The following is a 23,295-nucleotide window of genomic DNA, read 5'->3' on the forward strand; positions in this document are numbered from 1 at the left end:
TAGATTTGATGAAAGAGCGCAACAAATTCCCTTTCCTCATTTGGTTGCAACAAGAGGACGTTCAGTACTTCTCTGCAGTATCTGCAAGTGTAACTTTCTGGAATTTCCCAAATACATCTCTGCTGCAGCTCTTACCCAGAAACTAAGGAAACCTTTAGCAGGAAGCGGGGCAGACAGAGTTAGTGGCCTATCTGTAGGCAGGTCTGTAGGCTGACAGAAGTAGGCTAATCGGAAAAGACGCATATTTCAAAATATCTGGAAACTTTCAAATGATGGGCTAAAGTCAGTCTTCTAATTGTTCCTTCACTTTGGTAGTAGCGGTCAAAAAGGGTGGTTACTCCTTCGATGGCAATAATATTCTGGCCATGTGCTGACAGAGATTTGATACTTGAGCATGTATATGAATACACTGTGCTGGTATAAATTGCAGCTGAGGAACTACTTTTTTCATTAAAATTAAGGGGTTTTCATTAGGAGCACACACTGAACATGGATGTACTCAGAGCTATGCTGAAGGAAGGTGAGGCTTATTGGTAAAACTTCTTAGTGCAGATTAGGTCTTGTTTTATTAATACTATGGTAAATATTTAGTAATTTTGGGGGGTTCTTAGACATCTTGAGAGAGAGATCTGGTAGATCACTGAGCAAACAGTTACCTTGTTTCCATGTTGATTTATTTCCATTGCAACAAATTACTGTTGTAATTTGAAATTCTAATACTTCTTGTGATGAACTTCTTTCTAATACTATGGAACTGCCTTGAAATATACCATAAACAAAAGTTACTGTTTTCAGTGACCAACCTAGAGAAATAATAAAAAGTCATTTTAAAAAATATTCCTTTGTCTCAGCTACTTAAAATGGTTCTAAGCTGTAAGTGATTGACAGGCATACATTGTAAACAGTTCCATATATGTTATTTATCTACTGCAACATTCCTTTTCTTTAGGTAGCCATCAAGTTAACGAACAAATCTGCACAAAACCAGGATCTGTGTGTCAGTTCATGTTCTTAAAGCTTTTCAATCACTATAACCCGTAAAGGCAGAAGGAATGCTTTCCTTTTAGCTGAGAGGCAAAATTCAAGATGTGGGATTTTCAACAATTAGAGTATCTGTGGTGGACACATCATTATTTTGAAATTGACCTTCAAATGAAAAGGGACCAAAAAAAATCTCATTTTAAAGTATTTTGTAACCTCAGGCTGTCTTTAGTATTGTTACCCAACAGGCTTTCTGTTACCTTTGCAGATGCTGAGAACATGTTCGCTCCCAGATCTTTACAAACTGTACAGAACTTTAGTCGATGTTCCCAGTGTGGCAGATGTGCAGCATCAACATAATCTTGAAACAGATGATACGGAAGATGAGCAAGCCAAAGAAGGACCCTCTGATTCTGAGGATATGTGAGTGTATCAAGTTTCTCAAGTATTTCAACAGGCATCTTAGATCAAGAATATTTTGGGTTAGACACTAACAATTATACACAGTATACCAGCGTGGGGTTTTTACCCAAATTTTAAAAATCCTGTATTGAATCACCATTTACTTTGAGTCTTGTTCCAGAGAATTGAGAAGCTAATGGGATGTACTGCTTACAATAGCTGTCTGAATTTCCTTCCAAATTCCATCCAAGATGCTATTCTGCCTGGCTTCTGCACCTTTCATTCCACTGAAGCAGATCAAAGTTGATGGCTACCGCTCTTCTAGAAATAAAGATTTCTTGAATATTTCCTTTCTTTGTATGTTCTGGGAATCTTGCTCATCTATCTTCTCTACTGTTGTACTGGGATGTCCTTCAGGTCCCCCAAATTCTTTCAGGGGCTTCAAAATCTGACCCTGGCTCTTGACTGTTCCCTGCAGCTTGGGTAGTCTGCAGGGATAAAATTATCTGGTTCATCTATTCTGAGGAGATCTAGATCTCTTTTTGCTCCAGACACATTTTTATCTGGATTGGGAATGTTATACTTGCCAGGGTTCTATAATAGTGCACGAATACAAAGATTTTGAAATGATCTTACTAATAAAGTTGAATTGAGGACCTGTCGTCACCTTTTTACAAAATGGCCTGGTATCTGCTTAGCTAATCTTTATTGCCTGTGTCTTGCATGATATAATGGTATCAGTGCTGTAGTCATGTTGGACTGAGGACACATATTTGTGTCTCTTCCTCCCTCCCCCCTCAACTACATTGGCTTTCCAGTTTGTTCGCTTAACTTCCTACAGGGTTTGTCTTGTAAAGTATTAATTATATAAACTTTATATCACTTTCTTTTAGTATGTTTGGGGAGGCAGATACCGATTTGCAGGAACTCCGGGCCTCAATGGAACAATTGCTTAGGGAGCAGCCTAGTGAGGAATTCAGTGAAGAGGAGGAGTCTACTTTAAAGGCTAATGTCATCGGATGCATAACAAATGGTACAGAGCTGGATGAAGGAGATGAAAATAACCCCAGCAGTGAAAGTGCACTTAATGAAGAATGGCAGTCAGGTATAATTTCTGTTATACCTGTTTTATTTATTGATGTTAACAATTCACAGAATAATGTTTTTGCATTGTATCCTTATAATAAAATAAAGCTTTAATTAATAGTTTTTATACAGAAGTTTAAAAAAAATCAGATAATATTTAGACTTTCTGAATGTTAAGGTCAATATATAAGCAACAGTCAATGTTGCAAATTAAATGTTGGCTATTTGTTAGGCAGTGATTATAAGTCACTTTTTCTCTTGTTGTCTAAAACTTGTCTTCAAGGAAGATCAAAGACTGTGCACATCATATGTTTTGAATAATTCCTGACTGCAATGTAAGAGTGAAAAAGAAACAGCAGTTGACATGACTGGAGTATCTGGGACCCAGCCTACATTACAATTATGTAATTTAACAGGCAGTCAAAAGGAACATGAAATTATTAACCTTGTCCTTAGCCCAAAATAGCTATTAATGCAGTCAAACTAAAAATGAGACAGAAAAATTTATTATTGCTTTTAGCATTTTGCATTAGCTATACACAATGGTGTCCTGAAGTTTCAGTTCTGTTTTTTTAAATTCTGGTTGAAATATAAGTACTTTATTACTGCTGTAAAATAAAGTGCATTTAGAAGTATAGGTATAAAAAGATGTAGAAAATCAATAACTAAAACATAGCTTTTGTGTAATTTTTTGGTTTATTGAAGACAGTGTTAAACAAACTGAAAATCTGTGAATATACCTGTAAGATATTATGTATATAATACGTTCCAATGAGTATTTTAAGGTAAAATAAACTTAGGTAATACTATCTTCTTTCATTTTTTGACAGTGCTGATGTTATACACTGATAACATACAATACCACCTGTTTCTGTGATTCTGTTGCCGTTGCAAGCATTACGGTATTTGGTGTCAGTGTCCCACCTTCTAGATTCATGGTATTTCATAAGAATCGCAGGTTTCATTGTTGGGGGCAGGAGGAAGGCCTTCAAAACTCACAGAAACAGGCAGAACTTGAAACCAAATCTGTTCAAGATCCAGAAGTTACATATGGGATTAGAAGTCATCTAATGGGCTTTTAACCCATATACAGCTTTTCTTTTTATTTCAATGATAATTTCTTATTGATGTGACTGTTGGTATTTGAATAAGGGATATGATTTGGTCAGGATTATACCTTACACTAGTCATAGACAGGAACTGAAAGTAGTAGAGTTTTAATATTAACTCACAAAGTCTATGACCTACCAGGCAGTACTATGTATTTTTTTAGGGATTTGATAATAGAAGCTCTGAAATCTAAAAAGTTGTCTATTTTTCCCTGTGTAGATAAATCCTTTCATAATTGAAATACTTATTTAAGGAAGTATTTTTCTTGGGCAAAAGCAGTTTGCATTTTATAATAGGATTTTACATGGGGATCCTATCTTGTATTTTTAAATAGATACTTTTTTTGTTAAACTTACCTAATGTTTGACTGTTACAAACCTATTTGTAAGGTTTCTGTAGCCTATAAGCAAAATCATCTTCACTTCTCTCGCATATCTTATTGCACCAATTGGCATACTGAATTTGCTACACAAAGGAGATGCACTCATAAAAGAATGAAGAACTTTGTAGCTAAATTAGTACTAGGTTTTTTAGACTTGCTCTGTGGAGCAAGATGCATCTCAGTGCAGAAATTAAATAACTGATTCTTAAGACAGATGTCCTTATTTTCTGCTAGAAGACAGCTGCTTCATTAAGGAGCTCTTTTCCCTAGTGTGGGACACCCACTGAACCCTGCATCAGTTCCACCTCAGAAATATGTGGAATGGTTATATGGAACTTCACTGACTAACATTGCTCTGCTAAATAAAAGTCTGCTTTAAGACCATACCTTGTTTTCCTTCAATATGAATACCTTTATGGCTAACTATCAGAGTGGGGGTTTAGAGGAGATGGCTAGATGCTTCCCATTGGGCTTCAGAATTTCTTTGCTGTCAAGAAAGGGACTGTTCCCATTTCCTTGCAGGTTGTTCAGAACATCCGCCAACATCATCTAGTGCTCCTGAGCTTACCTCCTTTCATTACATTTAGAGGTCTGTGTGGATATCAGGTGTAGGGAAATAGAAACAACATTAAGAATGTAGGAAAACTGAGGGGGTTTTTACTGTTGTTTTCTTTCTTTATAGATAATAGTGATGGAGAGATTGCCAGTGAATGTGAAGAATGTGATAGTATCTTCAGCCATTTGGAAGAGTTAAGATATAACCTGGAGCGGGAAATAGGCTTTGAGAAATTCATTGAAGTTTATGAGAAAATAAAGGTTTGTGGAATAACCTCAAGTGGAAAACATTTTAAGAAACAAGTACCTAGCGCTGTTTACTGTGCCAGTAACTAATTGCATTGTGTGACTAAAATCAATGCTTATTTCTTTAGTCTTTTATTCTGCTTCAACACACTAAAATATTAACAGAGAAAATGCCATGCCAGTGGATTAAAGAGGAAAACTTTGGGTTTAACCATGAACTGTATTTCATAAATTTGAACTATTTAATTCTATACCCATTTTAATTTTGGCAACATGGATTGTCCTTTCTCCCAGGCTATACATGAAGATGAAGACGAAAATATTGATATTTGTTCAACCATAGTTCAGACTATTCTTGGAAATGAACACAAGCACCTGTATGCCAAAATACTTCACCTAGTAATGGCAGACGGAGCCTACCAAGAAGGTAATCTCGCTGTATCCTGGCAATTATGGCTTGTCTTATGTTCTTTCTTGGTCATATACAATAGGTTCTAGTATACTTTTAAAACATATCTGTGCTTTGTTATATTGATTGGCTAAATTGATAAAAATAATTTTTTTCACAAGGGGTATTTTTATTCCTGCAACAGAACATGGCAAACTTTGATTAAGCATGCTGACCACTCTGACTTAACAGTCAACTGTAACAACAGTTGTCTTGTGAAAGGTGCCGTATAATTATTTAATTTCTGTAAAACAGTTACGGAGATTGGGAAGACGGAAGTCTAGAATAAAACTTTCAGAATTAAAAACAATTTAATCTTAATCTTTGTCTTAAGAATTAATGAATTTTTAGCTAAAATAATATTGTTCTTTCCAAACCTCTACTTTTCACGGTTGCAGTATCACTACTTTTCTGAAAAGAAAATTTCATGTGGCTCTTCATCCTATAATTGTCATTTTTCAGAAGAACTTGATGTGGAAGTACATCCATCTGAGTTTTCAGGTGACTCTGTAATACATGAAGAGAATTTATCTTGCTTGGGAGCCCTGCCTAGCTTAGCACAGATTACTAGGCAGATGGATAGTTCCTAGATCTTTCAGTCCCTCTATGAAATACCACACAGACCAATATAAATGAGAAATGGTTTTGTTTGTTTTTTTCTCTCATATCAAAAATTTAACTGCAGTTATGTAATTTTAGATTTCTAATGATGAAAGTCTTTATTGGAGAGAAAAAAAAATTTAAAATCTCAATTATTTTTATAGAAATCAGAAGCATTATATATTGGCTTTAGAAATGTGTGCAATGATCACTATTTAATATATTTCAATTTTGAAAAAACATTCTAATGCATGTTAACCAACATCTACTTTCTGCATCTTTTAAATTCTTTTACAAATGTGTTGCAATAGCAGTGAATAAAGGGTCAAATAAAGAGTACGGCTTTCTATGGATTTTATATGTAAATGCTTGGGGGGGGGGGGAAGTCTTAAAAACTAGTTTTAGAAACATAATAATTAAAAAAAAATTGCTAATACAAATTACATTTTCCCAATATTTCTTTGCTGATGTAGAAACACTCAGTAAGAATAACCATACCATGTTTTTTTCATGCTGTGTTACAAAAGTATGAGAGAAAAGCGTCTGAAAAATATTTTTTTCAACCACAATTTATTGATTTAATGACAGAATTGGAAAGATACATTGTAGTAGTTCATTTTTTTCAAGTGTCCAAAGGGCTGGCAATATAGAATGAGAAGAAAATGGTAACTATAGTGTTACTAGTTTCTTTTCCTTGCCACTTTGCCTTAAGGATATTTTAAAACTAGTGCTAAAAGGTGTAAATGACAATTTGCTGAAATGTTGGCGTACAAACTGTAAGTTGTTGTCCGAGTGAATCCTATTAAAATGAGCTGACTTTCATCTTGCAAAATGCTAATTAACATTAACTTGCAAAATGCTGATTAACATCAGCTGATTAAAATGCTGAAATGCTTCAGTTCTAATTCTGTATTTTACAAATCTGTGGTAGCATACAAAAATGTAAAGAAAAAGTAGTTCTTTACATTTCAGATGTTTACAGTACATGTAGTACTTTAGTACTACAGTACATAAAGAACTACATTTAAAGTAGTTCTTTGAAATTTCAGATGTTTAAAGAAAAAATCCTATGCTAATAAAGGTGAATAGAGGACAAGTGACAGTCGGAAGCATGTTCATGAGCTTCTGTCTCAAAAGTTTTATACTCTTCAAGTAAGAAATTTAGAAAAAATCTTTATTGCTCCTTACTAAGAGGATTGCTCTAACTGAAGCAGACCACTTGAGATGAAACTGTCTTAAATTCTCTAATCCAAGAAAGATGACATGGTGTTCAATATTTGTATGCATGGTGCTTTCAAGGCAGTTTTGGTAACAGTCACCTCACTGACTGACTTAATGAATTCTTGTATTATTGCTTACTAAATTATGGTTTCTCGTTTGTTTTGTAACCCCAGCTTGATTTTGTGTGTGTGTGTTTGTCATTCCTTTTCACCCTATCTCTTCCCCTCTCCTGCTTTTTACAGATAATGACGAATAAACCTGGCTCAGGAAATTCCTTAATGCTGTACTGCATATTGGTGTTTGAAGCCTGCAGAGCTGAATAACAAATTGTAGTGGAGAATGCAACATGGGGCAGGAGAAGCAAGACTTCAAAAAAGAACATTGATTGTATGAAAAAGAGGAAGAACATGCCTTTTAAAACAGAGATACCTATACACTTCTCGTGTGTACTTGCATATGTGTCCATTAAATATTAGATGCCCAAAATAAAAAAAAAAAAAAACCACAATAACAACAAAACAAAAACCCCCAAAACCTGTAATCTCTCAAATTCCCAAAGAAATGTAGAAAGGAGTATCTGTAGCTATTCTGATACAAAACTGAGACCTATAATGTAAAACAGAATTTCTGCCACATCAACAGTTGGCTGGTACGGTTAAGCAATTGGAAGCATTACTCTGTTGTGGAAGTACCCACATCTAGCTATTCACTTATTTACTTAAAATAGCCTCTCTTTACACCTGCATAAAGAAATTACTTCAGTTTTATTGACCTGTGTGGCTGTATTTTAATAGCATCTTAACCTAGTGGTCCAGTTTGAGTATTTCACATCTTTCTTAATAAAAAAATCATTGCATTTTGAAGCTGAAGGCTTCAGTCACTTTTTAACCAGTGTCATCTGAAATATCTTAATGGTGTTTCTAAATCAAGGCAAACTGGTACTTCAGTCATCATTGAAATGTCTAGGGTTTTTTGAGATTGTAAAATTCATTTGGAGCTAGAATACTTTTTTCCAATATTTTTCTTCCTCTTCCCGTTCCCCATCCCCTTCCCAAAATCCCAAGTATTTAGCTCCCTGAATTTTGTAATCTGATCAATGATAATATAGTATGCTGTTGAACTGAAAGGAGTGGGGTTTTTTCCAGTTTGTTTTTAAATTCTTACTGTTGCACTCATGGCTCCAGCAGCCATGGGGGAAAATGAAATATTGCAGTCACAAGTGCTATGCAATAACTCCTCATCTTTTGTAGCTTGATTTCCACCACCCTGAAAGAAAAAACAGGTTTCTTCTGACCCACATCCTCCTGTCAAAGCAGTACTATACAGGGTTATCATTAGGTATCCTGTCGTTTTCCAGTCATCTCTGGAACAGCTTTCTTGGCTTACCCATGCTTTAAGTCTCTTGTTACAAATGCAATGAACTGTCAAATTTCCAACTGCCCTACTGGAGAAAAACAGATTTATTCTTTTTTTTTTTTTTTTCAGCTACAGCCAGTCACAATCTAAAACTGTCAAAAGTTACTTTTCCACAAAGTAAAATCAAGTGTGTATATATATATTTTACTTAGAACTGTCAAAATATGTACATGATTTTTGTATAATTGTTTTACGTTGTTAGTAAAGTTTTGCCCACTGAAAAGTGTTAATTTTTTTAAACACACCCAATTCTTAAAGGTAGACCAAACTTATTCTATTTCAGCTGTATCCTGGGAGCCTGTGATGAGAATAAAAATAATAATCATAAATGCCTTTAATCTATGAATTTTTTTTATATCCTTATTTACTTGATAAACACCTCTTGCTTCATCTGATAGAGAAAGTATGATCATTGTTGGAAACAGTGCTGGTTGTCCTATGCTGCTTCTCTTCTCCTTCCACTTTCTTTTCTTTTTCATTTTCTTTTTTTTTTTTTTTAACTTTCCACCATAAATTTTGGGGCTTTTCACTAGGCCTCTCTGCTGTTCCACTTTTCACTGCTGAACAATCTATTCGGAGAGATGATCCTCATGACATTTAGCAAATATACTCTGAAGACTTTAATAAAGAATGAGTCTGCATCGTTTTCCTTTTTTCAGGTTTGCTTTTCAAATCATACCTTGACCACCTTTTGGGGGAAGGGAGGACCTAAACCCTTTAGATTTAAAAGAATATAGATTAACCATATGGAAAGAAGAAAATACACCAATGGGTATATTCTGCGCTCTACAGTTTTGAATTTTCTCAAGGTGATAGAGTCTTACTGAAGTTAAGGGTTGGGGGGTGTTTAATTCTTTTTAAATTGAAATCATATCGTTATTGACATTCTTTATTTCTTATGCAGTGTGCTGAGTAAAAAATGGACATAATCTGCAGACTTCAAGCTTTACAGACATAGAGCTTTTTATCAATTAATGATTTGAAAAATATGCATAGATTGTGCACAGCTTTTCAAGAATAATCTTCAAACCTGCCAACCAATACTGGATATCCTTGAAATCCCTCAAGAGCTAATTTAAAATTGACACAGTAAATAAGTTTGTCTGCTAAAGAAGTACTTTTATCTGAAATTATAAATCCCTATTAAATGTACGCTATAATGACATCGAGAACAGTGTGACTTTGGGATGATTTATTGGGCTGTGTGTAATAACATTGAAATTAAATTAGTTGAGCATTTGGCTTGTACTCATATTACATTCACTATAAAGAATTTTCTGTTGTAATTCTAGTAGCAAATTTGAGATACAGAATGGTATTTTTGGCACAAAACATACTCTATAAACTATTTCACGTTATGTCCCTGTCCTCAGTCTTTCTTCTTGACCCCTGAAGCCAACCATAGTTCAGATGAAGAATCTTTAAAAAAAAAAAAAACACCAAACCAAAAACCACACAATCAAAAAAACACACATACACCCCTCCCAAAACCCCCAAAAAACACAACCCCAAAAAGCCAAAGACATACTGCCTCTGTTGTGCTGCCCTGCAGACATGATTGTAGTCCATGATGCTGCAGTCTCCTGGCTAACTGTGCTGTTTGTAGCTGTATGTATGCCTTGAGTTTTCTGACCTTCAACAGAAAGGAGTAAAACCCTAGCAGCGAGGCAGAACTAGAGAGAATGAGCCTGCGTGGCCTGTGGCAGGAAGATGTAGTCTTGACTGCTAACTGGCTTTGTTTTGTGCTGAACAAGTACCAGTAATCCTACCCTGAGCACTGGTGCCTAGAATCTTTTTTGAAGAACAGAGCCTGAAGATGCTTTTGCTCTTCAGTTTGCTGAGCTTTGAGTGTGTATCTGAAGTTACTACTAGAAGGTACTTCAGAAAAATGTATTACCTGGTTGGGCAATGTGAACTGAAGCAGATCACTAACATTTCTGTGGTCTGGTAAGTGAACAGCTGATTTAAACAAAGTTCCAGTGTACCGTGTTCCTGACAAGGTTCTCTGTGCTCTTGAGACGTCTACATCATTTAGCAATAATTCAGCTTTTCGTGCTTCTGTCTCCCTCTTGCTCCAGTTTGTGCAAAAATGTTGTATATTTATTCAAATGGACATTCTCTACTAGCCCTTTTGTTCTATAGTTTACAACCTTGCCTAAATCTGTTGAAAACTTACAAAATATTTTTGTAAGATTTTTTGTTTTTTCCACATTTGTTTGCAGGGGAAACTACACCCTTTCAAAACTCTTGACTGTCCTCAGCTCGGAGCTGCACTGCGAGTTCTTAAGATAGCACTTAGACTATGTACATCCCAAGCCTGCCTGTTTGTCACGGGGCGGCGGTGCCGCCGTGCAACCGCCAGGTGGCAGCATAACAGCGGGCGCGGCGGCCGGGGCGAGCAGCGGGGGGCCGGGCCCGCCCCGTTGGGGGCAAGGGGGCGGCCGGGGCCGGGGCGAGCAGCGGGGAGCCAGGCCCGCTTCGGCGGCGGACGAGGCGGGGGGCTAGGGCGCGCCCCGGGCAGAGGCCGGGGCGAGCAGCTCCCCTCCGCCGGGGTGCACGACCCCACCTTACACGGTGCCGCGGCTTTGCAGCGGGAGCAAGAAGCCCCCATGCAGATTGCACTTTGTTTGGAAAGATGTGGGGCTACCTGATGCTCTAGGTAGGGTCCTGAAGCTGGTAGACGATGAGTCTGAATCAGCATGGAAATTCTTACGGTAATATGATTTGTGTTTCCTTGCACGAGGCCATGTTCGGAAAACCCTACAGATAAACACAAACCTTTGTATGGTTACAAAACGTTGTTATTCGCAAATAATTTACAAATCAAAAATACAGAGAAATATATAGAACTTGTTCAACTGGGTAACAAGCCTTAGAGCACAGTTTCTCAGCTTGCATGTCGTGCAATCCTTACACGCCTTTTCCTGGGGGATAGGACGATGGCACAGCATGTCCAGTTTCCGCAAATGACTAGGTGCAAATTTAAATAAAACACAACATGACACTTGTAGCACAGTTATGATGATGTGCACAGTTGGACTCCGTATCCATCTTCCCCTCAGCCAGAGGGTGGGGTAGAAGCATGCCCCTTAAGTTACTGATTTGAATTTTACCTCTCCACTAAAAGCACCTCATCAAGGCTCAGATGAAGCTAGGCTCTACTTCATTTTATTAACTGTGATAAACCAAAGACAAATGTAGAGATTTGATTTTTCAATCCTTTTAAACATTTTACTTCCCAAATAATTGTGTGCTTTCTCAAATCTTATTTTAACACTTGTTCATTCATGAGCCATGTAGACTAAAGTTTAGCATAAAATAGAAAACAATGGTTACCATTCCTACAACATTTCTTTTTGCCATTTTTATCATAGCAGTTTAGATGGAGCAATTTGCAGAGTTTAAGTACTAGTTTTAAAATCCATAAAGAGCTTCTTCCTTTAAATTAAATTTGTGTGTTAATGCAATACACACTTCAAATGCATTTGCAAGTTGGTATGTGTTCCAGCTGAGCCGATGAGTTCATCAATTCAAATAGTAGCACTTTGAATGGCTGGCTTGTGCAAGAGTCTTAAAAACACTTCTTCAGCAACTAAAACCTGAATTGAACTGCTTCCATAAAGATACATTAATTTGTAGTTACTTGTGAGACACATATATAGGAGTTCGGCTGCTCCTGCTAAATTGCTTGCCTGGTGCACTCTTCCAGATTTTATTTCCAAGACATTTTTAAACCAAGATGGGATTTAGCTAATTCCATTAACTCTCTTAATAATACAGTTTAAAAACTCACAGAGCCAAAGCCTTGGAGAGTTTTTTCACATTAGCTGCACAACAAAAGGCAAAACCAGGCAGGTTGCACAGTGGGAAAACTCCAGTGAGGTAGCATTTGCTTAGTTTCAGGATGGCTGTGACAGTTCTTTCACAAGTCATCCCCAAGGTTGACTGTATCAAGTGTGAGGGTGGGGCGTTGCGTGAGTCACTTCTGCTTGGCTGATGGATGTTCCCTTAGGGACTACAGTCAGGCAGGAGAAAATGCAGTTCAGTTTTAAATAGCGCTGTGGCTCAAGCTGATGCAGATGTGCTCTGGGGATAATGGAACCATAATCAGGTCCTTGACATACCCTAGTTTTTGCTGTATCCTGCAGACAGTCCTGACACTAATCTCTTCTCTAGGGGAAGGGATGAAGTATGCATTTTTGCTGTATCCTCAATATAGGATAAAACATCCCCAGATTCAAATTTTAGGCAAAAACTCTGCCGTTCTAGCTCTCTTAATAAAATTTTAAATCTCAAGCAATACTTCAGGGATGCCATTTTTTCCTTCAGCAGTCAAGAGTTCTCATTGCTGTGTGTTTTATTGCTGCTAGAACTATTGTAAATGCTATCAGAGTAGTTTTGCAAAGGTACAGTATGTAACCTTTTTCTGAAGAAGTGATTGATTTGATGAGGATATATAAAAGACAGAAAACCTGAGATGCCATTAGTGATGAGCTAGAGCTCTGTCTATTGTGGAGCTATACCAACATAACCAGTGCTTAAAGGGTCAGCCAGTCTCCTTTTTATAAACTGCTGTAGCTGTTGTACTTCCTCTGCATTGAGCTGTAACAACTCTTGATAAAGATGTCTCAAAGACAGTAATAAAATGCATCTATTTTGCCATTATTGTAGCGCACTTAGTTGATCCTTTCCCACTGCCGTTAGTTTTGATAACTAACATGGCAGTTTGGAGTATTTTAATCATGTTCTTCAAACTTTGTAAGAGGAAATTGAAAGGTGAAGACTATGGCAGTTGAGCTTCTCAAGAGTAAATTTGGACTTAATGCTGGATGTACTTTTATGCCTTTTTAATTCTAAGAAATTTAGTGGTTTTTGTTTTTTCATGCTTAATAGTTTTAAAGCCTTATTTAGGATATCTGTATTTTACTGTTAGTAAACATATATGGAGAATTATTTCCACAGCAGTAAAACATCTCTAATGTGATTTTTAACTATTAATAATATAGCATTTTTTTTCAGCTGTTGAAAAGCCTGATTGCACTGAACTGCATATCCTGTTCCACCGTGGATTTTAGTGTATCAGTTAATGATCACAGTGCCCTGAATGACTTAACTCACTGTATTCACTTAATTCACTGCAGTGCCTCCTTTCCTCAGATGACCACTATTGCTTGCTCTACATTGGGCAATCTTGTTTGTCCAGGAAGAGACTGCAGCAAATTCTGACTCTAACAGACAGTGGGGTTAAACATTGCCAGCTGGGAGAGGGACCACAGTTCAGTCCTGGCCTGCGACTTTAGTTAACCATGCAGTGATACTGCAGTAACTAGGCTGCCCAGATCAGTAATAGATGGATTTTCCACCATAAATACCAGTATCTAGCCATACAGCTACAGCATGGATGATGGCAGTCATAAGGCCTCCCTCCCCCAGTAAAGCTTAAAGAAATCTTGAGTCAAATCCCACTGTGATCTGTTAAGATGCTCCTGTTCTCAGCTCTCTATTCCTTCCCTCCGCTGATGATTATCAGGACCAGCAGAATGAAACGTGTGCCCACCCTTATTCTTTGGCACAAAGCATAGCGTCGTTGATTAAACTGCTGAGAAGATGGGTTTGAGCCAAGCCACCAGATTCTGAGCTGCAGTTGGTGAGGATATGAGCACATCTTCCATTCTGCTTATGCTGCCACAGTGAAAGCAGTCTCCATCAGAAGGATGGGGTATAACAGATGGAGCTATAACTTAAACCACTTACTTTGTAACAGTTCCTAAAGCTGATCTGCAAGGATGGCGCAAGACGGCTTGTGCAGTTAGTAACAGAAATTTATGTATGAACATACAATGTGAAATAGGCCTGCTGAAGAGCAAAAGCTGTGTAGTGTATAATGTTTATCTTGCATTAATCAAGTCGTAATGTACTTAACACTATTTTTGTTTTCACTTGCTGGCAAAACTCCCCACAGATGTTTTATTCTGCCTTACAGCAGTTAAAAATGTGAGAAATGTATAACTGAAATAGTTTAAAAGATCTAGTAATTGTGAAATTGCCTGTTTTGTCATATGATAAACCATGGGGGCCTGTTAGAGGGATCACACTAATCCATAGGATGAAACAGGTCAGATGCCTTCCTACAGTCACTACCTTTAACAAAGCTAGTTTTGATACCTCAACTCAGATATTTTCAGCTAAAATTCAGAAGCAAGATGTGGGGCGTCTCTCCTGCCCCTTCATTCTGCATTTCTGTCTTAGCGGTGTCTGAAAAATATGCTGCTCACTTACAGTTACACTGATGTTCATAGAAATTGCAGGTACCTCGTTTCTGGAAATCAAACCCTGATGCTTTTTCAGCCTTAGGGAACTGTATTTCCTTGCCATAGGATAACAGAGAGGTCAGAAGGCTTTGTGATCCCTGGAGAGAAGATTCTGTGTAGAATAATAGAATGAAAGGGGAAAAAAAATATGCTGAAAGCAGCTGGGAGGTTTTTTTGTGCATGGTAGACAATATATTCGATATGTACTTTCTGTGACTAAGTTTACTGTTACCGAGGCCTAGAATTAGCCAAATAAAACAGCAGGGAAGCCTTCTCTGTGTTTCTTGCCTCCATTTCTCACTAACATTTTCACATTCACTCACTCCCTCTCCTAATGGAAGCTGGGGGAAAAGGGCCGAGTACAACACTAATGACATGAAGAAAAACACTGAAGGAAGCAGCAGGGAGGCCAAGGTTTCAACCATCTCCCTTGCCCAGGAAAATTTCAGTGACCTCTTAACACCTCCCATGGGAAACTTTAAATTGACAAGAGTATTTGCCAAGTAAATACAAAAAATGGCATTAAAATAGTATTGTTTCTGATTTAATCCTCCTAAAGTCAATGAAAGTGAGTTAAGGTTCCCGCAGCAGCTATAATGCACTAACCTCATTCTAGATAGCAGTGTATGCGGATATGTAACAGGATTGATTAAAAAAACACTTCCACACACTCACTAGCATTCACTTGGGAAACTAAAATAAAAGTGCCAAAAATTAAGTGACAGCTTGTTCCTGGATTATCCTGGTATTTTGGTTAAAACTACCATGTTTCATGTTACACAACACTACCTCGAGTCAAAACACTGTTAATTTGTCCTATGAAAACAACAGGGGAAGGCATTTCAAGTTCATTATTCCCTGATTGTTTATTCTATGTTTTTGCTGGGGTAAGTTACTCAAGAATGATTGTTGGGACTCCTGGAAAATATTCTGGCTTTATGATCTGCCATTTGCCAATTTTTATTCTGAAATCTGATGATCCAGAATGGAGGGATATTAGAGTACACCACATCTCGAGCATCTCCATACCATTTCTCCCTACACCTAGAGAATGCCCCTGCTACCCAGCAACACTTGCTGGTCATTACTAACTCTGACCCTGCTCGTTAAGGGTATTCCAGGAGACAGGTCACTAAACTGGTGATCTGTGGTTTAGTTCCAGGAATTGTCCCTTTGCTTCCTGCCCACCAAATTATTTAAATTTATCCTGCACGGATAACTGCATTTATGCCAGTCATTATCTCCCTTCATTTGTCTTGCCTTCTCTTATCTTTCCAGTCTTTTTCGTTATTAGTTGCAAAGTCTTCAATGCACGAGGTAACTCTGCCTTCATGCTCCCCATCCCTGTCACATAGAAAAGGAACAGCACAATAAATACCATAAAAAAGAATGCTTCCAGAATGCAATACCAGAAAAATGCTCACTGACTAATGTGAACTAGCACATAAGACAACACCGAGCACAGACCATTTCCTGACAACTGTTTTGAGCACAGCTGCCCTAGCTATATTTAAGGACGGTGACGTGGATTAAAAATACATCCTTTTTTTAGTGTAGGTGTGACCCGAGAGAAGAATAGTGGTAGAACTGCATTATCAGTTTGCAGCGATGCTTGCGAACAGTTTTTTGGCATGCTTATCCATTGTCAGTGCCCTAGTCACATCCCCATGCAGAGAGTTGCTGCTCGCATTTTCTGGCACATGTGCGAAAACATTACTTGGAAATTAGTTTGACTGTAGCTCATATAAAGTGTATATTTAAGAGGTATTTAAGGGCCAACTCTTAGCTAAAGGGATGGAATCCAGCTGCCTGTTTTCTTTGGCCTTGAGAGTCAGTTTGATATGATTTACATTTTCAGAGCTGGCTTCACAAAGAAAAAGCTGGAGGGTTGGTTTTGAGGCTTTTTTTTTTGGTGTGTGTTAATGAGTAAATATTTTACAGCCCAAATTCCTAGTTCCACCAAATCAGTGACTCCAGGCTGTGGGACAATATAAGTGAGCACAAAGGCTGGAATTTATTGCTAGTAATGATCTATGAGATAAGATTTTCAACTAAGCCAGTGGAGAGGTCTCTTGCCAGATGTGTGGGAGTGAAAGTGACACAAATCTACAAAAAAAAAAAAAACAAACCTCTTTGGCAATCCCAGAGTGATTACATAGTCTTGTAGTGCTAGCAGCCTCAGAGAATTCATTTTGCATCTCAATGTATTCATCGACTTAAAAGCCACGTCCCAAGCTTTATAAAATAAATCCAAAGTAGTGCCATGAATACTCCATAAATTTATCTCACTTCCTTAATCTTATTTTGAACAAGGAAAGTTTTGTTTTTTTTTTTTCCCCTATGTTCCTCTGTTTGCAAGGAACTGTGGTAGCAGAATGATAGTGATTCTGCAAAAAAAAAAAATCACTGGGGAACTTGTCCCTTTATTCCCTTACTTTCATCCCAATGTAATTCAAAACTTTCCTTCAGAGTCCAGCTACACTGGAAATCCTTGCTTTTTGCTTCTAAGATATCATAGACAAAAATAACAGTACATGGATGGTACACTGATCACTTCCAAACCTCTGCCTACATCCTTTCCTAAGTGTACTAGCAATTGCAGATAACTGAAGCTGTAAAGGAGCTTCCGTACCTTTCAGACAACACAAGAAGCATAATTTGTGCTAATGGGAATGCAACTTTCCTTGTAGCTGAGGATACATTCCAAAAAGGGATGTTTCAAAGAAAATGCTTTACCTTGGTATAAGGACAATGCTTTGACTAGTTTGGGATGCTGTAACACATTTTCATTTTTTATATCCTAGTACACAAACTCTTACAAAACCTATTTCATCATTCATGTATGTTTGACACCACAGCAGAACTGTGCAAGTGTGGCAGAGATGTTTGAAAAGCAAACATGCTGATTATTCTACTTGCCTATCAGATAGCTCTGCCCAGCAGACCGTTTTAGTAGGAAAATAATATTTTAAGGAAATAAGTCTCTCTGAAAAAACTAGCTGAGCATGCTTTTAAGAACTAACATGACAACTTTTTTGGGGGGTTTTTTTTGGCCAACTATCAAACTGTTGCAGCACTCAAAACTCTAAAATCGCTTCGGTTAGAATTTAAACAAGCTAGCAAATTCTTATTGGAGACTTTGCTCTAAAAACACAAGAGTTTCATATAGAAAGGTGTCATATATTTATCCTGGAGCATCTTACCTGCTCCTAAGCCTGGGAGTGTGGCACAGCTAGTCAGACTGTTCTGGGACAAGATCCAAACCAACTCTCACTGCAGCGGAGATCTAGGTGAAGGGAGTACGGTGCTTTTCAACACATTTCCTGATTTGGACAGTAGGAGGAACTGCAAGATTCACCATAAAACACACACAAACCACAGTACAGACATATCATTGCTGTTACTGTACATTTCTCATGCTTTAATGACCACAAAAGTACAAGTGGTTTTTAAGAATTGCTCCTCTGTTAATGCACTTCCAGTAACTGCTCTTAGAATAAGACACCTACAATAAGGTGTTTGTTAAAACCCACAGAAATTTCCGAGTTTTCATTATGTTGTCGTGCAGTTGCCCAAAAGAGAAATAACATCCCTTAAATCACCTGTCGTAGAGCCTAAGCTCTGAGTAGACAGAAAATTTCTCGTCTAGAAAGACTGAAGGGCGTGCTTAATATGTTCTGAAGATATATTTGGTGTGAAAATGTGAAGAGGTCTGAGGTTCCAGCCTGCTAGTTTTTGGAGAATGCTTTTCTGAGGATAGGACCCTGAGGCTTTGGCCAAGGATATTTGCTCTAGGAGGGTTAATTTGAATGCAGCACCTTTTAGATAAAATAGCACAGTGCTGTGAATTCTTCCCTATTCATGAAACTTATTGACTAGCTTTTGTCTGTCTCACAGGATTTTAGAGAGTGAAGCTGCAGTGCATTTCTAGAAATACAACAAAAGACAGAATCTAGGAACTGTAGACCTGACATGATGGATACAGACCTCTCCCAATGCCCACAACCTCCCTCCCTCTGCACAGTCCACATGCAAAAGTGCCTCTGACTCTCCTCAGCAGTTCCACCTCCTCCTATCTAATACTGTATTTTTTTGTTCAAATAGTATACATGCCAAGTATCCAGTCTCCAGACGTTCAGCTTCTTTCACATACTTTGGTAATGAGGTGTGGTAATGAAGACTAAGTAAACTTTTATGAATGTTGCATATCCTTCATGATACTATGCTTTCACTTATTTAAAAAGAAAAAAATTGTTTGGGCCCCACAACTCATCTCATCTGTTTGGGTTTTGAGAGCTCCAAACATTTGTCACAATGTTCCTCAAAGATAAAATTGGAGTTTAGTCACTCCAGCCCACTGTCACTCGAAGTGGTTGATTATAGTTCTGCCTGATCTCAGTCTAGAGTCAGTAACACTATAATTCTACTTAAACATTTATATGATTATTGGTTTACTGTTCATATGAAACAGCTTTAGCCTGTGACTTGTCCGTAGCCTTTGCACATGGGGAAAATATTCATAGCTTTTTAATAGCTTAAAATTTGCTAACAACATAGCAAACTATTAGAACGGCATGTAAGTATTCCAAAAAGTCTAGGGCAGTCAATAATTCTAAAACTACATCCTGAATCACTTACGAATCTTTGGGAGAGCAGATCTAAACAGGATTGGGAGATACCTAGAAAAGGATTGAACAGAGAATCTGGCAAGCTCTGTCCCCACAGGAATGTCCCCTGTGGACACAGCACTAATTCTAGAGAGGCAAAGGAGCATTAGGACCTACTCGGCAGCCTCACAGATGAGGTCTGCGGCTTATCAGCTGCATGCAAGGAAGGAAAAAGATCATTTGATTTTAGAATAAACTTATTAAGATTGGATTCTTACATTTCTGTACCTCTTCTAAAATCTTCACAGCTGTGCCATCTAGTTTGGTTTCTTTAAATAAACATTCTCCTTTGCTTTTTCTTTAACCTTGTTTGTAGTAAGGGCAATTTCACGCTTGCTGGTTTATGAGATGCGGGCACTATGTTCCCATCAGTGTAATGATCATTTAAATCAAGTTCTTGACCACCTACACACACCAACACCTTACTGCATTCCTACGAGGTACAGCAGTGGATGCTGCAGCTAGGCTATGTGGATCATAAGCACCCATAAGCCCAGTAAGTGTTTTCCTGTGACTAGCCTGGTGGAAACATCCTAAGGTAACAAGAGCTCACCTAAACACTGAGAATTTGTAACATTTTTATTCTTTAATGCCACAGACACTTTTTCTGTTGCATATTTCCTCATTACAATGCAAATTAAGTTATTATAAAAGCATCACTATGTGCAAAGGTACGATCCCAGCTTCACATTGTCAGAGAAAGCTAGTTCACAACATTAATACACAAATGATACTCTCCTCAAGAAAACAGAGAACTAAAAAGTAAAAGTCAAATGTCATCTCTGTCTTGTGAGATTTGAGACACAGCCAGGCAACTTTTGTCTATACCCCAAGCTAGATGCCTCGAATACAGAATAAAGATGTAAAACTAGAAGCCAAAATGTACTGAAAGCACAACCCGTTTCTCCTGCCTCCTCACAAATACAGGAACAGCAGAGATCCTTCTGGCAGGTTTCAGAAGCCTTAGAAGTACATTTGTATTACAGTCATTGATCTGGTTATGACTAGTTCACAACACAGAAAGTGCAGCAGGGGCAGCACAAAACCCATTTTGCCAGCAAACTGACTGGATCAGTATCAACCATGTTGAGCTCCACGCTGCTAGAATTCTGCTAACAGTAACCAAGCTCGGCAATTAAAGCTAGCACTAACTGCAGCAAAAACATCTTGTTGTAAAAAAAAAAAACCAACAAAACAATCCAACCCAAAACCAAACCACAATCCCCTCAACCCCCCCCCAAAAAAAAAAAACCCCACACTAAAAAATCCCCAACTCTAACGAAAAAGGAACAAAGTCATTGAGGAACATCCTTGCTCATTTCCAGCAAAGGCTGAAGAAAGTTGGCCATGCTTCACTATGTGCTGTACTTGCCAATAGAAAGCCAGCAATATCAGCATGGCCATCAGTGGTAAACTCTTACTAAATTGATGTCAGTGGGAATTTTGTGTGGCCTTTGAAAGGAAATCGCCACTGCATCTCCAGGGGTCATTTTATCAGGAAATCAGATTAACCTTTTTGCTCTGTGCTCCAGATCTATATTGCATGGGAAAGATGGGCTAATGTGGACATTACAAATGGGGAAACATAATCCTTTCTGACAAAAAAATAGCTATAGTTTAGTACAAAGAATGTATCTTAAAACAAAAACATGCTTATTCTTCTCAGTAGAAATAATCCTAATGTTAAAATTCATTCCTGAACCTACAATACAGCCTACAAATAAAAAAAATTCCAACTATGACTGCCACAAGACACTACCTTCTATTTTCTTTCTGATAGGACGTAACACCTCTTGTTCTATGATTATTATTACCTTTGAGTCTTCTGTAGTCATCTCAAGATTTTAAGGATGGAATTCACAAATAAATTAAATATGCCTTCATATGTTTATTCTCACAGGCCAGGGTTTCTCTACTCTGCACTCACTCAGTTTTGTTTTATGAATCTAAATATAAAGACTGCTAACATGACTTTTCCAGGCGCGTGGGTTATCCTGCCATCAGGGCCACAATCTTCAGGAGCATTCTGTAGTCTTAGAATGGAGATTGGACCTGGTTACGTTTTTCAGTGCATTAGTGTGTTTTAGTGCATTTAATGCTTTTGCTCTTTCATGCATTAGTTTACAAATGTCTGTAAGTTTCAAAAGATTTGCATGCTAACAACTGGAATCCTATTCTGAAATATCTCATATACTTCTTAGTTAAATTTCCAAAAAAACTAGATGTAAATGATTATAGAGTGCATCTGTCAGCCCCTCTTCCCAATTATTTATAATTCATTGGCAAAACCTGACAGAATATTTGTAAAGATATTAAGATTCTATAGGTTTTATGGAAAACAGTGGTCAAATCCAGAAAAGACCTAAAATTTAATGTCCCCCCTACAGAAAAGGGTGCAGCAAAGGTCAAGTTATCTCTTCTTGTTAGCCTGCCAACTTATCAGTTAGCCAGTGTTGCTCAAAGCCAGACACAGTATACACTGCCTCACATTTTAAAGACAGAGGAAAAACTAAGGATACTTGGAAATGTGATAGAAACAGGAATTATTGCAGTAGGGTTTAGGGAGGGAATATAAAGTAGAACTGTTTTGGCAGAGAAGGCTGAAGACATGGGGGGAGGCCAGTAGGTTGGTTGGCCCGCAGATGAAAAAGAAGGTATCGGCAAAAGGGAAGCAGGAGCACAGAGGACATAGTGGGTTTATTGCACCAAGGATGCTGGACACAGAACACAGAAAAAAGAAAGAAACCAGGCATTACCAGTTTTGCTACTGACCTTTTGTCTTTTGCTGTTCTGCCTATCGCCTTTTGCTTCTTCCTTTACCCAATGGCTTCCAGGTGAAGAGGAACAGCATATGCTGGAGAAAAAAGTTTGTGCCTGAAAACCAACTTCAGAAGTACAATTTATTACACCAAAAATGTGTAAAATATGTTTTCACAAATATTAACAAATATTAATAGACATTATAATCGTAGAAATCCAGGTATTTGAGTAACTGGAGAGCCTCTTCCTTCAAATCTGTGTTTTTAATGGTTCTCTGCCCTGTGCAATCTCTTCTTTGCATCAATTACTTTGTAAAAGTTGTGCAAGGATATAATGAACTGTACATAAGAACAGAATGGTTTCAAGAAGGAAGGTCTCCTCGTGTAAAAATGTTCAAAGTGTTCCCTGCTTGTGGCTGGAAGTGAGAATGAATAAATACTTCAGTGTAATAGCAATTCTGTTCCTTTCAGTCCTGGCGTCAGACTATTCCAGCCACTCCAAGTCAAACACTTCACCCGTAAGAGGGCAGTGGCGTACATCAGCACGCACTCCCACAGTTTTTTTACACAGATTATATTTGTTTGAAAATTAACTACTGCTGCTGCTCAGGAAGTAACATATTTATCTGATACTCTTCAGAATGTTTACTGCTTTGGCTAGTATCCCACAATATATTTAGCATTTTACAGACTTTACATAAAACATTATCAAAGACCAGCCCTGAAAAAGGGCTAATCTTTTTATCCTGCTTCCCTGAACTTTCATCTTGCTTCCCTGGTGCACCACCTGCATTGTAAATTCCTCTAGAGTTTTAATGGATATTTTACATTCCTTAGGAAGCAAACTAAGTTTAGACAACAATAATTGCATTGCTTACAAAACTATACTGGAAAGGCTGGCAAATTATTACCACGCAACCTTGCTGAGATCTTTTGGAAAAGCTATGGCAAAAAGGGAAATCCAATTGTGAGATTAACTTCTGTTTAGATTCAGAAGTCCCTATTTTAAATGTACTGATTATCCTTCTTTCTGTAGCGGCAGCACTGACAACGGCAAGATAGAGGAATACTATGAGACATGGGAATATTCCTAAGTATCAGATGTTTATAC

The 23,295-nt window shown here is 37.8% G+C and overlaps 1 protein-coding gene and 1 long non-coding RNA gene across 14 annotated transcripts in view; one reads left to right on the forward strand and one right to left on the reverse strand.

Annotated features, from left to right (window-relative positions):
- The window catches only part of NEK1 (NIMA related kinase 1), a 50,526-nt gene extending 42,933 nt beyond the window's left edge, over window positions 1-7,593 (forward strand). For all 13 annotated transcript variants that reach the window (XM_072862524.1, XM_072862520.1, XM_072862521.1 and 10 more), the window contains 5 exons: window positions 1,250-1,404; window positions 2,277-2,488; window positions 4,644-4,777; window positions 5,057-5,189; window positions 7,274-7,593. In XM_072862524.1, the coding sequence (XP_072718625.1) occupies window positions 1,250-1,404; window positions 2,277-2,488; window positions 4,644-4,777; window positions 5,057-5,189; window positions 7,274-7,287 (648 nt within the window). In that variant the 3' untranslated portion in view covers window positions 7,288-7,593. The remainder of the gene's footprint in view (window positions 1-1,249; window positions 1,405-2,276; window positions 2,489-4,643; window positions 4,778-5,056; window positions 5,190-7,273) is intronic.
- Window positions 7,594-15,336: 7,743 nt separating this feature from the next.
- On the reverse strand, window positions 15,337-22,240 carry LOC140652418 (uncharacterized). The gene is made up of 3 exons (XR_012042775.1): window positions 22,198-22,240; window positions 17,962-18,103; window positions 15,337-16,102 (listed from the first exon to the last, which is right to left on the reverse strand). It is a non-coding gene; the product is annotated as an uncharacterized lncRNA (long non-coding RNA).
- Between the last annotated feature and the right edge of the window lie 1,055 nt (window positions 22,241-23,295).

The sequence above is a fragment of the Ciconia boyciana genome, chromosome 5 (assembly GCF_034638445.1).
Source record: "Ciconia boyciana chromosome 5, ASM3463844v1, whole genome shotgun sequence".
In the NCBI taxonomy this organism is placed as follows: Eukaryota; Metazoa; Chordata; class Aves; order Ciconiiformes; family Ciconiidae; genus Ciconia; species Ciconia boyciana.